This window comes from Calliphora vicina, chromosome 2 (assembly GCF_958450345.1).
Source record: "Calliphora vicina chromosome 2, idCalVici1.1, whole genome shotgun sequence".
Classification (NCBI taxonomy): Eukaryota; Metazoa; Arthropoda; class Insecta; order Diptera; family Calliphoridae; genus Calliphora; species Calliphora vicina.
The window spans coordinates 142,530,362-142,548,463 of NC_088781.1; the positions used below are offsets into that span (position 1 = coordinate 142,530,362).

The following is an 18,102-nucleotide window of genomic DNA, read 5'->3' on the forward strand; positions in this document are numbered from 1 at the left end:
TGTTTTTTAAATTAATTTTTAATTTAAAGGCATCACTACTGGATAAAACATTTTTTGGGTATTTAAGATAGCTTCTTTCAGTAGCTCGCCTAATTCCACTTAGTATTTTCATACTACATCATTTTCACACAAATGAGATCTTTTGTTTTGGCTGTTTTAAAATTTTCAAGACTTCGCACAGAATACGGGGCTTAATACAGTAACTAAGGTGATGTCTATATAAAATCCGGCTCAGCCGAATACAGCATTCTGAATTGTTGTTTAATTAATTTTATTTTACCAATATTTTGTACATAAAAATTGTAGAATATATCTTTCTTCACTAAATATTAGGGTATTCCATTAATCGGGTTTCTGGTTTAATCGGTTAATCGAGCAAATAATTAATCGAGGTTTAGATTTATTCGGTTAATAATCGGTTAATTAAAAATTATTCGACTAACCGAATAATTTTAAATTTGAAATACAACAACGAATTTTGTGTACAAAAACATAAAAAAACAGCAAATAAGGTATTTGAGATCATTTTTGTAAACATATCACCTATTTGCTGCAACAACGTCCTAACTTAAAATCCGTGTTTTATGAACTGAGTAATACAAAGTTCATTAATCTTTAATATAGTATCATCTGTTTTCAAAAAAGTCAATTATTTTTTGCGGGAAATTGTTTTTTTGTTGTAAACATCAAAATTAAAATTCATGTTTTCTCGTATATTTGATAAGTAAAAATTTTGGTTAAATACAGATTAGAAAGATATTAACATCTACTATTTATTTTTTTGAAATCGCATGATTTGTTGAAAATTTATTTAAGAAATAGTAAAATGTCATAAAATATTCAAAGACGTTTTTCTCGAAACGACTTTTTTTTAATTATGACGTTGTTGCAGCAAATGAGCGATGTGTGAGTTTTTTTAGGGAAATCTTCTGAAATAATATTTTATAAAAAGAATATAATTTAAACTATTTTTTTCTTTAGATTTAATAAAACTTTTCTTGGAATAAAACTCTCTCGCTGATTGTATATGTTGGAGAAATCAAAAGCATGATAAAGAATATTCCTTTTTGGATTGTTTTAGATTTTGATTAATTTAATAGTTTCGTTTAGTTATGATAAAATACTCATTTCAAAACAAAGTTTCGTCTATAAATGTAAATACAAACAAATTTTCAAAGACATGTAAATTAAATATGTCAGTTGTTATACATACTCACTAATCATGCTTATTGGATGTTCAAAAATATCTAATTTTAATTTTAAATTTGTATTTGAATTGTATTATTGAAATTTAAAGTGCAAAAAAAAGGAATTTCGGTTAATCGGTTAATCGACAAAAAATCGGTAATTTTAAATTATTCGAACAGTTAACCGTCCAAAATTAATCGGTTAACCGATTAACGGTTAATCGATTGAATACCCTACTAAATATACAAAATCAAAAATGTTTTTTATTTGGTTTTACTTCTTTGAATATCAATGTTTTTGTAAAAAAATGTTGCAGTAACATGTTGCAGCAACATGTTAAGAAAAAAAGTTTCAGCAACATGTTGACCAAAAATTGTTTCAGCAACATGTTGACAAAATAATGTTGTAGATACATGTTGAAAAAAATTTTGGAGTTACATGTTGATAAAAAAATGTTGCAGCAACTACATGTTGAGAAAAAAATGTTGCAGCAACATATTGAGAAAAAAATTTTGTAGCTGTACGTTGAGATAAAATGTTTTAGCAACAAAAATGACAAAAATGCTTTAGGTTGCAGAAACATGTTGACAAAAAATTTTGCAGCAACATGTTGACAAAAAAAATTGTAGCAACATGTTGACAAAAAATTTTGCAGCAACAGGTTGATAGGTAACAAGTTTCAAGAAAACTTTTGAGGCAAATTGTACATAGAAATCAATTCTATAGGAATAATTATGAAGAAATCAAAGAAATTCTTAGCATATTAGCCATAGCTAATACAAACTGTTAACAAACTATACTAGTTTTGCAAAAATTGGGTTTTGAGACTTACGATAATTTGGTAATTGACACCCTGATAAAGAATCATATAAAATAACAAACTGTAAATAATGATTTTAAAACGATACTTTCTTTTTAGTTTATCTTCAATTAAATATTTGTATCTTCGTTAAATTTTACATTTCTCTTTCAAATACTATTTGGCATTTACAGTAACTACAGAAATATGTATAATAAATAAATTTTTAATACCTTGATATATGAATGTGTTTGCAGTGCTGTTTGTTTAGATTATATTGTGTATATGTATATCTTTTTTTTTCACCACGAGTTAGAAAATATTTCCAGCTCAATGAAGCTCAAATAAAGATTGTCAGTTAAAAAAGAAGTAACCAAGAAAGAAAAAATAAAACAACATTTTTTAGCCATTATATATGAAACATATTTACTTTAAGTTTTTTTTTTTTTTGTACGAAACGACTACTAATGTAACATACAACAAAAAATAAACAACAACAAACTACATACACATGTGTACACTACTCACTAGTCCATTCATGTACGAAATAATGTTAAAATGCACTTTACACAGAAAAATAAATGCATATTTATAACTGTCAGCTCGAGAGAATAAGGAGAAATAGTAACAAAACAAATAGAAAAGGAGTTAGAAGAAAGATCTGAGGACTATGAAATGATAAATATAAAAATTTACACTCAGAGAAAATTACTAAGGAATGTATATACAAAATGTATCTTACTTTTAAAATTCTTTCTCCTTTCTTGTAAAACTTGAATAATAAACTAATTTTGTGCTTAATTGAAAAGTTAAATATTCTATAAATTCAATGACCACTTCTTAAAATTGTTCTATTACACTAACATGTTTTTTTTTTGGAGTTTATGAAGCTACATACTGACACTACAACATTGACATATTTGTATCTACGTGTACAAATATGCAGCTATTCTATGAAGCAAACTTGTTGTTATATACATACATACATACATACATAAACACATATGTATACTATACATATTTATAGTCAAGAATATGCTGGTACTGATACTAGTACTGGTGGCAGTGGATGTTGGTGGTCCCAGCCAAAAGCATCTTTTTAAACTAAACAATACATTCTTTTCCCATTTGCTGATTTATGAGTTTTATTCAATGTTATGGACTTCTATAATGTGAACAATAAAATTCGATTTTTTTTACAGTTCATTTTTAAAAATGACGATACGTTTCTTGTTTGCTTCTCGTATATCTTATTGTATTTTTATATTTTTTTTTATTATATGACAAATATTTTAAATTATATAACAAAACATATTTTTATATCTCAAACATTTACTACCATTATCAGTTGCTTTTTATCCATTTGTCATACATACATAGATGATTTTATTTTTTGGCATGTTTAGTTAGCCATGTTATTTTGTAGGAAACCGAATGTACATATGTCTGTATGTATGAGTTAACCTTAAAAGGGGACCAAGTTTAGAAATATTTTGACAACCATTTGTCTATCATTTTAATTTTCTTGTAAGACCAGAAGCTTCAGAGCTTGACTTTGAAACATCTCTAAAATAGTTTTTGTTTGTTATTGAAAATGGGAAAAAATCGATGAAATAAAACCAGAAATATGGACCAAACTGAGAGATAACATCCAAAACTGTTGACATTTTTAAAAAATGTTTTCAATTATTCTTTAAATACTATTATAAAAAACAATTTGAAAATGTTACGAAAAAAATGATATGTTGGAGTCAAGTTTTAAATTTTCTGTTGTATGTTGGAACTTAGCACTAAGGACATCTTTGTTGTTTCCAAACTAGGGTTAATTTTAAAACTCATAGTAACTAGTATTAAAGTATATTTGACTCCATATCGACAATAGGTAACAGATAATATTTTTTGCTCTTTTTTTTTCAAAAAATAAATAGGAAAATAACAACATCATACACAACTAAAAATAAATATGTTTGTATACACACGAGCTGTCATGTCTCTGTCTCCGTGTATCAACTCGTATTCGTACACATACAAGGCTTTAAATGTATAAGAACTTGTGTCTATGTGAATGTGTTGTTACACCAGTATTAGTTAGTTATTGTTCAATATCTGTTAAATTGGAATATGTCCAACTGTACAACAAAAGTAATAATAGCAAAAACAAAATAAATAGAAAATAAAAATGTTTTGTGTCGTCCAGTTTATCTTACTATAAATATTAACAAAATTACAACAACCACTGTATACCAATATCTATGACAACAACAGTAACTTTTTTTTTTAAAAAGGCACCGAAAAAAACTGAAAATGTTGTGAACAAATACATGGGTATTTATGAACCATAAATATGCCATAAAAACTTACAACATATACAAAAAAAAAAAATATATAGAAAATGTTAGAAATTTGAAAGAAACTTTTGTAATACAAGTAGTCAAAAATGCATTAAAACTTTAATTTAGAAATTTAAGTTTGAACATGTTTATATAGTCATAATTGTCTCTGGAGAAATCTCAAAGAAAGTTACTTTAAATATGATTTGGTATCAATTTTAATTCATATCTCCACCCATGTGTGGAAAAGCACACAAAATTAATCAGTGTGATGTTCATGTGTTGAGTGATGTTCATGATATTTCTCGCCTTATAAAATTAGCACAGAAAACGCATTAATTTACAATGTGAGGTATAATAACCTGGTGTGTGGTTTTCCACACATATGTAATTTCTATGTATTTTGAATTTGATATCAAATGAGCAGTTCCTAACCGATATATTTGTGTAAAATATGTTGAAGATAATTTTATGAAAAATATATTTTGGTGTCCTTGAGAAGCACCCAAATATTTATGCTACTTTTACAAGTTTATGCTATTTTTGATGTTATATACTAGTCTGTATTTTTCAAAGCTGTTTCTATACTTTAAAATGGTTAAAATTTAAAGGTAACCTTAATTTCGCTAAAGCTATTTTAGCGGTAATAGCAGTTATTTCGGTAACGATAGTTAACGATAGTTTCTTCGTAAATTAAATAATTAAAAAATTTATAAAACTTCAAAATAAGTAGACAAGGATGCTATTTTCAGGTCCGTCACACATTTTGTTCGGAATGATTAGACCCCTTTCACACTAGGTAATTTAGTTGCGCAAGTCTCTTGCCCAACAACAAAACAGCATGCAAAATTGTCTTCTCCTTAACCCGACATTACCTCTAGCATCTACAAACACAAGAGACTTGCGCAACTAAATTGCCTAGTGTGAAAGGGGTCTTACAATTGCCATCGATTTCGTCTTATGTTCTGCAGATTCCGTCTAATTTATTAATTCCAAAAATATTTCATAATTCAGTATTTCTGATATTAATTTGACAGCGTTTTTTATATTAAAACAAAAGTGAAGCTTTTGGTACTGAAATTGATTAAACATTTTAGAAAAATAAATAATTACAATGAAATATCAATTCCACTTTGAAAACTGAAAGTGGTTTCATTCCGAAAGAAATTTTCGTTTTACTTTTTCTGAAGAAGCGAAATACGGAATTAAAACAACTTTCGATCGGAATGGAATTCTGTGACAGACCTGTTATCACGTTTTAAATTCTGAGCTAACGGTATGGTAGTTGAGTTAAAAGAGTATTTTTGGGGTAACGATAGCTTTGCCAACCTTTCTATATACGCTACTAGGTACACATTAATAAAGTAATGATTATTAGCTTTAGCACATTGAATACCTCGGAAAATTAATAGCATTAATTACTCAAATGCTTATTATGAATTCATAAAACCACTTTCTGGGAATTTTTTTTATTTATTTTTCCGCAAATTGCATTTTTCATTAGGATTTATTTCAAACATTCACTTAGTTTTATTAAACATATTCTAGTTAAGCATAATGTGTTGCTTTTGTGGATTTAAAACAAAAATCCATAATTAAAAAAAATCAGCTATTAAATTGAAAAACTTTTTGTAACTTAAAACGTCTGGTGTTAAATTTTAATTTCCGTTAAAGCATTATTATTAAAAGGGAAATAAAATTATTATAAAATTAAACATATGATGATAATAAACTCAATGACAAACAAAAAATTTAATTTGCATATAAAATAGAAATATATATTTACAAAAAAAAGGAAAAATACAAAAAAAAAAAACATGCAAATATTTATATTACAAAGCTTAAAGAATTTAGATTAATGTGTAAAAATTCAAATATTTAATGTATTTTCATTAAAATGTAAATTTAGTCAATAATGCAATTGAAACTAAACTAATAATAGAAAGGGTATAATTAAACAAAAACTCAGCGCATATGTTTTCAAAGTCGACTTTTATTTGGCTAAAATACATTCAAACTAAACAAATATTTAGGATGTGATGAACAAGTTAAGCTTAATTGTCACAATGAGTGGTTTGTCATTGTAATTTCCCAAATTTTCATTTTCGAGCCCATATTCTCGATTTTTATAGATATTGCAATTGATATCAACTTCCGAAGCTCCCAAATAACTTACAACTTGATTGCTACATCAATATATCGGGTGTAGTCCTGGTTCCGTGACTTTTTAAAATCGGCCCACAAATGGCTTATGTTTAAGCAAAACATCATGGCTACAAAGATTTTTTTATTTACGTATGTATATCTCGACTACTAAGTCTTAAACATACACAATATGGATATGAAATGAAGGGTATTTCAAATAACTTTCCTATAACCTATGTATATAAGACCATAGAAATTGGAACCGGCAATGGTTCAAAATTGGAAAATAAAAATAACCTATTTCTCAAATTAACAATTTTTTATCCTTTGGATATACAAAATTTGTTATAGCAGTTTAAAGCACTCTTACTTCTTTCTGATACAAATTAGCCAAAATATTCGGACTTGTTACTGTAACGAAAATAAAAATTTAAAGCCATGTTAACATTTTAACCTTAAAATGGTTTTAAAATATGAATCTAGCTGTTTGCACTCACATGTGTTTGGGTGGGTCTAGCAACCATGCAATTTCAATTTGTAGTTTTTATTTAAAATTTTCAAACAAGTTGTGTTTTTTTGTGGATTTTTGCTGTTGTACTTTTAGTATTTTTTTTCTCATGTTATTGTCGGTTTTTTCAGAGTTTTTTTTTTAATATTTTCATCTTGCTTTCTTGTAACACAATAACAATGGCAGGTGAAAAAGTAATGTAAAGTCAAGAAGATAACGAAAAACAGAAAAAAACAGTTTGTGTTCGTCATCAGTTACATTTGCACATATATACATCATTTATGTATGTTTGTATGTCTGTATGTATGTTTGTATGGGTGTATGCGTGTATGTATGTATGTGTGTGAGTGGTCGTGCGTACATTTGCTTTGCAATTCAATTGGGAGTTACTCTATCAAGGTTTTTGTGTTGTTACATTTGTGGTTGTGTTGCATGTCATATGTTTATGTACAATTTGTATATTTTCTTATTGTAGTTGCACAGCATTTCTGTTGCTCTATTCTTTGTTGCCACATGCGTTTCTATAGCTCTTATTACTAACCAGTGGTTAGGTTTTTTTTTTTTCTGTTTTGCTCTTTATTATTTTTGCATAAACATGAGATGCCATCATAGTGAAGGGTAAAAAATATATACAAGAAAACACTACAGAATTGAATTGAACCCAATATAGTACTTGCATGTAGATGTCAATGAAATGGCATAAAGGGTGAAATGTATTAACAAAATGTAAATAAAAACAATTCCACTGAATTAACATCTGGAGAGAAAAAAAAAGAAATGACCTCAGCTATCCTAGAATTGTTACTTCAATTATATCGATGCCAAAGTTGTAAAGGGAAATTTCAGTTTAAAAGCATCACAAGTTTGACAACAAAAATTCAAGAACTTTTAATAGAATACAGTAACTCTGTCCATTCTACTTGTGACGTTTAGCAATTGTTTTGTATTGTGGGATAATGAATCTTGTTCGCATAAAATATAAGAAAATATTTTCATTAAATTAACAAGCTTTTGGTGTAAATAGAAGAAAGTGGTTTGTAGAATTTTTTTTTAATTAAAATATAATTTTAATAAAAACAATAATATTTATGTATGTATATGAAAAATCATTCAATATTTCATTGAAACTATTAAGTAAATCTTTCTAGTCACTTAAACCTACAGAATGGGTTCGAACAGATAAAAGTAGCACGAATGCTTCTTAATTAATAGTAATTTTTAACTGATCTATTTACATCTATTCAAAGAAAAACTAATTGAAAAATCCATAGTTATACATTATACCACCATAGTGGGGTCTAACATCCACCTTAAAGTATACCGATAGACTTAGAATCACTTTCTGAGTCGATTAAACGATGTCCGTCCGTCCGGCTGGATGGCTGGCTGGCTGGCTGTCCATATAAACCTTGTGCGCAGAGTACAGGTCGTAATTTTGAAGTTATTTGGATCAAATTTGGTACATAGAATTTTTTCAGCGCATGGACGAAGTCTATTTAAACTGTATGAAATCGGTCCATTATTTCACCTAGACCCCATAGAAATGTCCTCTCGAAATTGGACTTTATCGGTCATAAATGTTTAATCATACCCTACACTTTATCGGACTTTATCGGTTATAAATGTTTAATTTATATATGTATCTCCACAAATTCCGCTCCAAATAAGTTTTATATACACACAATTCATGTCACCAAATTTTGTTACGATCGGTCCATAATTAGTCATAAAAATTAGCCTAAAAATTTTGGTATATACACAAAATTGAACATAAATAACTTTCATTAAGACATAAATCACACGACCTCATTTCAAGGTGATCGGTCCATAGCTCCCGTATATGGCCCACTTCCGAAAATCACTCACGAATATAAATTATTGATATTTTAAAAGAAAAATGTTTTTGCTCATTTACTTGTTGTAGGGTATTATATGGTCGGGTTTGACCGACCATACTTTCTTACTTATTGTCATATGAAAATATGCCACTGCCATTAATGTTAAAAAGTATTTAGAATAAAGTGGTTGGGAAGTTTTTCCACACCCGGCTTAAAGTCAACACCGCCTCGATCGATGGAGAACGCTTTCTCTGGGATACGCTTCACATTGGCTTGATTCATTCTTGACCTCAAAAGATGAGCAGTTCTTTTGGTTCAGAATCCATATGTTGCCTTATAGATGGAAAAAGTTCATAGCTAACAATGGCCAGTACTTTGAATACACTAATGTTGTACAAATATTTCAAAACAAAAGCTAAAAATTGGGTATGACTTAAAAATTCCGCATTTTTAAGTCATACCCAATATTAACCCTCCGTTAGTCGCAATCATTTTCAATCGAGACTAGTCACAATGCATCAAATTGATATCAATAAAGAAAGGCGCGTTTGAAAGTAATCTCTTCAATTTTTAATTCGAAAACATTAAAACAATATTTAATACAATGTTTTTAAAAGAGTAATACAAAAAGTTGCAGTCAAAATATTATTTTATCAAAAAATAGCTTAAAATTAACAATAAAAAAATTGTTGGCTGTATCAACCAGATCTGTTGCGAGTAACGGAGGGTTAAGATTATTTATTATAGGCTTTAAAAGTGTAAGCTTTAAGTCTTAATTTATAGTTATACAGTAGGTTAAAAAAACATACAGATGATAAAATTTTATCCACAAAATGTACTTTACCAGCCCTAAAGAATATTTCCTTTACTGATAAGTGTGTATAAATTTGTTTCTGCTTGATTTAATTAATTGAATTTTTATTAATATTCCAAACACATGTTTACATTGCCACTGCAATTGTTGTCATTTCATAATTTGTGTAAATATATAATTTTTCATTTGTTCGAATGTTATGAAAGATTCAATTCTTTTTATTAAATTTTATAAATAAATGTGTATATATGTAGGTAGCAGCTGCTGGATGACCAAAAGGAATTCAAAAAAAATAAATAAATTTTTTATTAAAATGACACTTATTAATTCAATAATTTTTTCCAAACTTTAGCTTAGTTATTTTATTTTTTCCCAAATAGCTATTGCTCTGCAGTTACAAACAGACTTAAGAAAATGCAAAAAAAAAAACATTAAATATTTATGGATTTATTTATAAATTGAAAATGAAAAATAGCCAACGAATTTATTAATAAAGGAACATAAAACATTTGTTTGTGGGTTCATTTGAATTTTTGTGAACAACAGTGAAATTACGAGGGAATATTAAATATTCAAAAATATTTGTCAGACATAGTCTGTGTTATTTATAGAGAAATGCTACTTTAAAAATCTGGTATTTAGTTTTTGAAAGATGTTTTGTGTTTATAAGAAATCTGTAAATATTTTACTTACCAGGCAGCCAACATAAGAAGACTAATACTGGTATAATGCTGTATGCCAACAAATGTTGTGGACATTTTTTTATTCTAAAGCTTCCTCGACCACCATCTCCACCTCTTCGTTTGCACAGCGGTAAATGCTGTAGTCGTTGTTGTTGATGTTGATGTTGCTGTTGTGTGTGAGGTGTAGCAGCAGCAGCAGAGGTTGTCGTAGAATTCATATTGGAATTGTCGATGTTATGTTATGGTATACGTAAGAGGAAACAAAACAATAAGAAATAAAAAATAAAAAAAAAATCCAAAAAAATAAGAAGAACAAACGGAAGTGGCAGTAGTTGTTAAGGGGTATTTATAACTGTAAATGTTTGTTGGGTTTAGGTAGTTTGGCTTCCTTTAGATTCTTCTTTTCAATTCGCTGTATAGTTCTCTGGTTGTTAGTGTGTGTTTTACTACAATTTATTTTTTTATTTTACAATTTCCGCTTCCGTTTAAACAGTGTTTTTTTTTATATTGACGTTTGTATTTATGCTGTATCTTATTTTTCTTTGGTTATTTCTTTTATGGGTTTTTATTTAGACTTATTTAAACCAAATTGTCAATTGAATTGTCTGTCTGCATAGATTCATATAAATATTATTGTAGTTATTTTGTTCATTCTTCCTTGTTTCTCTCTTCACAACAACAATGTTAAATTTATTTTAACAAAATTGTTAAATTATTATGTTTGCTTGGAAATTTTAAATATTGTTGCACTCTGAAATAAATAGACAAAACAAAAAATATTGAAATTTTAATTAAAAATATTTATCAAAATTTTTGTTGATAAAATCAACATCTATTCATAAGTAAGTTAAACGTATAACCTTTTAAATTAAAAAGCTTATTTTTCGGTTAACATTTCATTATTATCGTTTTAATTTTTATTTAGTTCTAGCCACTTTTTGGGGGTTTAACTGCATGTCAATTTGATGTCTGTTTAAATGTCATTTAAAATATTGTTGTTGTTGCTCTTTGTAGTTGGTTTTGTTTTTATTGTTCTCATGCCTTTTTGGTTTTTATACGAAAGTATTATTTTGTAGTGTTTATTTGTCAAAGTCTTTTATGTCGTACGGTTGCATTTTTTTTTTGCATTTGTTTTTTTATTTGCAATTGTATGTGTGATTCCAATCTTTTGTTGTTTTGTTTTATTATACATCGTTGTTGTTGTTTTATTTTTTTTTTTACTTTTTCTATTTTGTTGTTTTGTATAGTGTGTATTTTCAATGGTTTTTTGTTGTTGCATTTTTAATTACTTTAATGAAAGTTTTAATTGCATAATAGTATCAACACACTCACTCTCTTACACACACATACACACACACTCACTTACACACACAAAAAATTCCAAATCCGTAATGAGTTTTACTGTCATGGCTTTTATACTTCCTCTTTTTTTGCTGCTTTTGTTCCTGTTTTATTGTGTATAAGTATGCGTATTGCATACAAAGTAACTGAGAGTGTATGTGCGAATATTCATTTGTAAATGTAGTTGCATTTGTTATGGTTGGTTTACCATTTTGTTATGGTTGGTTTACCATTTTGTTGTATTTTTTTTTGTTTTGTTGTTAATGTACTGCTATTAGAAGTTTTATTTAGTCAAAGTATCATTTTATTACAGTTGTTAACTTCTCTAGCTAAAATAAAAAAAATAAATGTTTGCTCGTATGTCCATATGTATCTACTACATAAGTCTATGTATATATTGTAATAAATTCATTTCTAGTTAAAATGTTGTTAAGTACATTTTAACACTTTGTTGCGAATTTTACAAAATTGTTAATAATTTGTTTATTTCGTACACGAAAACATTTTTTTACTGCTATGATTTAATCTGTTCAAAAATAAACTCAGTTAAATATATTTTCATTTTATTTTTGCAATTAATGTTTATCAAATGCAATTTATATTTGAGATCTTAATAAATTTATAAAATTTATTGATAGTGAATTTGAATTTATACTAAAAGCTGAGACAAACCATTTTAAATTTATAAAAAATACATTTTTTCAATACATGCAAAACAGCTCCAAGAACTAGTTTTAGTAAAAAAAGTTTTATTTCGAAAAAAAATTTAAATGTCCAGCAGTACGAAGAAGTTGCGTATGAGTGATATGAATATTTTGTAACATCTCACATACGTTACCTGGCCCGACTAAAGTATCCTTCTTATATGACAAATATTTGATGAAAAAGAGGCAACCTCTGAATTCAATACACATTAATTATTTTATTATACCCTTCGCCATGAGTTTGTCATTTCGTTTGTAATTTTTACATTTTTCATTTGCGACCCCAAAAAGTATATATATTCTGGATCGTCATAGACAGCGAAGTCGATATAGCCATGTCCGTCTGTATGTTGAAATAAACTTTCCGTAGCCCCTAAATAACTTACATACATGATTCATATATCAATATGTCCGGAATTCTTCCAGCTCGGTTGCTATTTAAAATCGACAAAATCTATATAACGAAAAAACTGGGAAAACCTCGATTTTTGGACTATTTTTGATCTATATCTGGATTACTAAGTCATTAATATAGACAATATGGATATCTAATGATATCTAATGATAGATATTTTAAAGTCCATTGTAACGATGTATATAAAGCTATAGTAAGTTGGACCTACAATGGGTCAAAATCGGGAAAAATATTTTTATACCCGAATTTTTTTTCAATAAAAATTTTTTTTGTCACAAATTATTTAAAATTAAAAAAAAAATTTAAAAAAATTTTTGGAAAAAACTTTTTAAAAAAAAAAATTTAAAAAACAATTTCGAAAAAAAAAAAATTAAAAAAAACTTTTTTATAAAAAAATTAAAATTTTATTTACCTAAAAATATTTATAATTTGGTGAAGGGTGTCTAAGATTTGGCACAGCCGAATATAGTTCTATTTCTTGTTTTATTTGATATTATTTACTGTTACAAAACCCTTGTAAGAGTAATCAAAGTAAAGCTAATTTGTTTAGCACAAAAAAGTTGTTATTTAGAGCTTATTTTAGGCAAATACACTAACATTTATAGTTTCTCTGCCGTCTTACTGGAAGCTTAGGAAAGATCACCAGAAAGCTTATCCCAAAGAATTTAGTAAAACTGAAGATATTATACAAATCAAACTAGAGTGAATGAGAATTACAAACATTCAAGTCAAAACCCGCAAAAAAAACACACACAAAATTTCACGTGCTAAAATTCACAAAACAGCTGACAGAACAAAAACTAAAATTCAGAATGCATTTCGACCTTCGAGAGAAATCTTAACAAATCTGTAACTAAAGTCACCGTTAAATTTAAAAAAAAAGTATAATTACTTTTTGAGATAATTGATGTTTTTAATGAATGCCTTGAGGCACTCTTGCGGGTGCGATTCCAATAAAAATTAAATTTATTTGACTCAAAAAAAGTTATGGAATTTTGAAAGAAATTCGTAACAACTTTTTCTAAAATGATTGTAAATATAAAATGGCTTCAATCTTCGTTCTATTTATAGTTCAATGCTAGTTCTTCTTAAAGTTCAATTATATCTTCAATTATAGTTCTTTCTATAGCTTCTATCATAGCTATTTTAATAGTTTAATTCTAGTTTAAATCATAATTCCTTTTCAAGTGAAATTCTAGCATCAAACGTAGTTTTTCTTAAAGTCAAATTCTAGCATCAAATTTAGTTCTTTTAATAGTTAAATTCTAGCTTCAGCCGAGCTTATTTTGTAGTTCTATTGTATCTTGAATCGTAGTTTATTTTTAAAGTTGAATTCCAACTTTAATCATATTTCAATTTGTAGTCCCAATTAACCTTAAATCGTAGTTAGTTCTAGCTTCAATCATAATTCTTTTTAAAGTGATGTTTATCAAAGGCAGTACATTTCATCGTCCAAATATAGCGTCAATCGTGGTTATTTTACTAGTTCAGTTATAGTTTCAATCTTAGTTCTTTTTATAGTCCTATTCTAGCTTCAAACTTAGTTCGTTATTATAGTTTAATTCTGTTTCCTTTTTATAGTCCAACATTTTTAATATATATGTTGTTTTTTTTTTCTTAAAATATCATTAGGCATTGAACGTTTGATGGCCACTGTAAAATATCATTATATTCTGGCATAAAATATCTTTACATGTCATTAATTATTTCACTTGTTTCATACTCATAATGTTTCACATTCCGTTACTTTTTATTCATTCGTTTATTCGTTTCATTTTACATTTACTGTTAAATGTATCAGTAAAATTGCTTTTCAAAAGATTAAAATACTTTGATAAAAGGTTCAGCAAAAGACATTATTTTGCAATTTTCACATTTTTATTTGGTGATGTACAGTTTTATTTAGTGGATGGCACCGGGCATGAATACAGTTATAAACGAAAAAGTGAAAAGGAAATCATTCCATACACAACAAATGACTCTCAAAATAAAAAAAATAACAACAAAAATAACTTTTTTCAAAAGCATTTTAATATTATACATTCATACATACATAGATACACACATACATATATATGTAAGTATGTCTAACTGGCGGAATTGTTAAACGTTAAATAGCCAACCAGCTGTACAACTACTACAAAAAAATACTGGATAAAAGATCTGTATAAAAGTTGAAAACAACAAAAAGCTTTGGAAAATATTTCGAAAAAATAACAACAACAGAAATGTAATGTAGCAATCAATGAACCACAATTGTATCTGTGGCTAAATGTCTATAAGTATGAAAATAAAAATACAACAACCTAGAGCAAAAAAAATAAAATAAAAAAATAGAAAATGAAATAAACATTTACTATCGTTAGCTATTTATCTTTATATGGAAGTACTCGTATATGAATAATGGATAATAAACCGATATAAAGCCAGCAACTAAAAGTACAAAATTTTTAAAAATAAATGGATGGGGAATTGAAATGGCACAGGAAATTGTTAAGATTTTATACAAGAAATGCGCAAAAATAGAAAATGGTTTTGGCAAATGAAGGACAATAAAAAAAATTCAAACTATTTTGGAGAAATCTAATTGACATTTGAAAACTTTTATTTTTTTGAAAGATAATTGCCCTCGATAAAATTTATATACTACTTAAACTTTCACAGGTAATCGTTTATAAAATAGTGTTAGTTTTATTTCGTGAAAACATTCGAATTCGGAATTTGGAAGTCAAAAAGTTATTGCTAAAAAAAGTACTGTAGCACTGAACTAAAACTGAATTAGAACTGAACTAGAACTGAACTAGAACTGAACTAGAACTGAACTTGAACTGAACTAGAACTGAACTAGAACTGAACTAGAACTGAACTAGAACTGAACTAGAACTGAACTAGAACTGAACTAGAACTGAACTAGAACTGAACTAGAACTGAACTAGAACTGAACTAGAACTGAACTAGAACTGAACTAGAACTGAACTAGAACTGAACTAGAACTGAACTAGAACTGAACTAGAACTGAACTAGAACTGAACTAGAACTGAACTAGAACTGAACTAGAACTGAACTAGAACTGAACTAGAACTGAACTAGAACTGAACTAGAACTGAACTAGAACTGAACTAGAACTGAACTAGAACTGAACTAGAACTGAACTAGAACTGAACTAGAACTGAACTAGAACTGAACTAGAACTGAACTAGAACTGAACTAGAACTGAACTAGAACTGAACTAGAACTGAACTAGAACTGAACTAGAACTGAACTAGAACTGAACTAGAACTGAACTAGAACTGAACTAGAACTGAACTAGAACTGAACTAGAACTGAACTAGAACTGAACTAGAACTGAACTAGAACTGAACTAGAACTGAACTAGAACTGAACTAGAACTGAACTAGAACTGAACTAGAACTGAACTAGAACTGAACTAGAACTGAACTAGAACTGAACTAGAACTGAACTAGAACTGAACTAGAACTGAACTAGAACTGAACTAGAACTGAACTAGAACTGAACTAGAACTGAACTAGAACTGAACTAGAACTGAACTAGAACTGAACTAGAACTGAACTAGAACTGAACTAGAACTGAACTAGAACTGAACTAGAACTGAACTAGAACTGAACTAGAACTGAACTAGAACTGAACTAGAACTGAACTAGAACTGAACTAGAACTGAACTAGAACTGAACTAGAACTGAACTAGAACTGAACTAGAACTGAACTAGAACTGAACTAGAACTGAACTAGAACTGAACTAGAACTGAACTAGAACTGAACTAGAACTGAACTAGAACTGAACTAGAACTGAACTAGAACTGAACTAGAACTGAACTAGAACTGAACTAGAACTGAACTAGAACTGAACTAGAACTGAACTAGAACTGAACTAGAACTGAACTAGAACTGAACTAGAACTGAACTAGAACTGAACTAGAACTGAACTAGAACTGAACTAGAACTGAACTAGAACTGAACTAGAACTGAACTAGAACTGAACTAGAACTGAACTAGAACTGAACTAGAACTGAACTAGAACTGAACTAGAACTGAACTAGAACTGAACTAGAACTGAACTAGAACTGAACTAGAACTGAACTAGAACTGAACTAGAACTGAACTAGAACTGAACTAGAACTGAACTAGAACTGAACTAGAACTGAACTAGAACTGAACTAGAACTGAACTAGAACTGAACTAGAACTGAACTAGAACTGAACTAGAACTGAACTAGAACTGAACTAGAACTGAACTAGAACTGAACTAGAACTGAACTAGAACTGAACTAGAACTGAACTAGAACTGAACTAGAACTGAACTAGAACTGAACTAGAACTGAACTAGAACTGAACTAGAACTGAACTAGAACTGAACTAGAACTGAACTAGAACTGAACTAGAACTGAACTAGAACTGAACTAGAACTGAACTAGAACTGAACTAGAACTGAACTAGAACTGAACTAGAACTGAACTAGAACTGAACTAGAACTGAACTAGAACTGAACTAGAACTGAACTAGAACTGAACTAGAACTGAACTAGAACTGAACTAGAACTGAACTAGAACTGAACTAGAACTGAACTAGAACTGAACTAGAACTGAACTAGAACTGAACTAGAACTGAACTAGAACTGAACTAGAACTGAACTAGAACTGAACTAGAACTGAACTAGAACTGAACTAGAACTGAACTAGAACTGAACTAGAACTGAACTAGAACTGAACTAGAACTGAACTAGAACTGAACTAGAACTGAACTAGAACTGAACTAGAACTGAACTAGAACTGAACTAGAACTGAACTAGAACTGAACTAGAACTGAACTAGAACTGAACTAGAACTGAACTAGAACTGAACTAGAACTGAACTAGAACTGAACTAGAACTGAACTAGAACTGAACTAGAACTGAACTAGAACTGAACTAGAACTGAACTAGAACTGAACTAGAACTGAACTAGAACTGAACTAGAACTGAACTAGAACTGAACTAGAACTGAACTAGAACTGAACTAGAACTGAACTAGAACTGAACTAGAACTGAACTAGAACTGAACTAGAACTGAACTAGAACTGAACTAGAACTGAACTAGAACTGAACTAGAACTAGAACTGAACTAGAACTGAACTAGAACTGAACTAGAACTGAACTAGAACTGAACTAGAACTGAACTAGAACTGAACTAGAACTGAACTAGAACTGAACTAGAACTGAACTAGAACTGAACTAGAACTGAACTAGAACTGAACTAGAACTGAACTAGAACTGAACTAGAACTGAACTAGAACTGAACTAGAACTGAACTAGAACTGAACTAGAACTGAACTAGAACTGAAC

At 28.5% G+C, this 18,102-nt stretch overlaps 1 protein-coding gene across 1 annotated transcript in view; it reads right to left on the minus strand.

Moving 5' to 3' along the window:
- LOC135950912 (uncharacterized) overlaps positions 1-10,523 on the minus strand; it is a 64,563-nt gene extending 54,040 nt beyond the window's left edge. The window contains exon 1 of the mRNA XM_065500436.1: positions 10,316-10,523. Coding sequence (XP_065356508.1) covers positions 10,316-10,523 — 208 coding nt within the window. The remainder of the gene's footprint in view (positions 1-10,315) is intronic.
- Between the last annotated feature and the right edge of the window lie 7,579 nt (positions 10,524-18,102).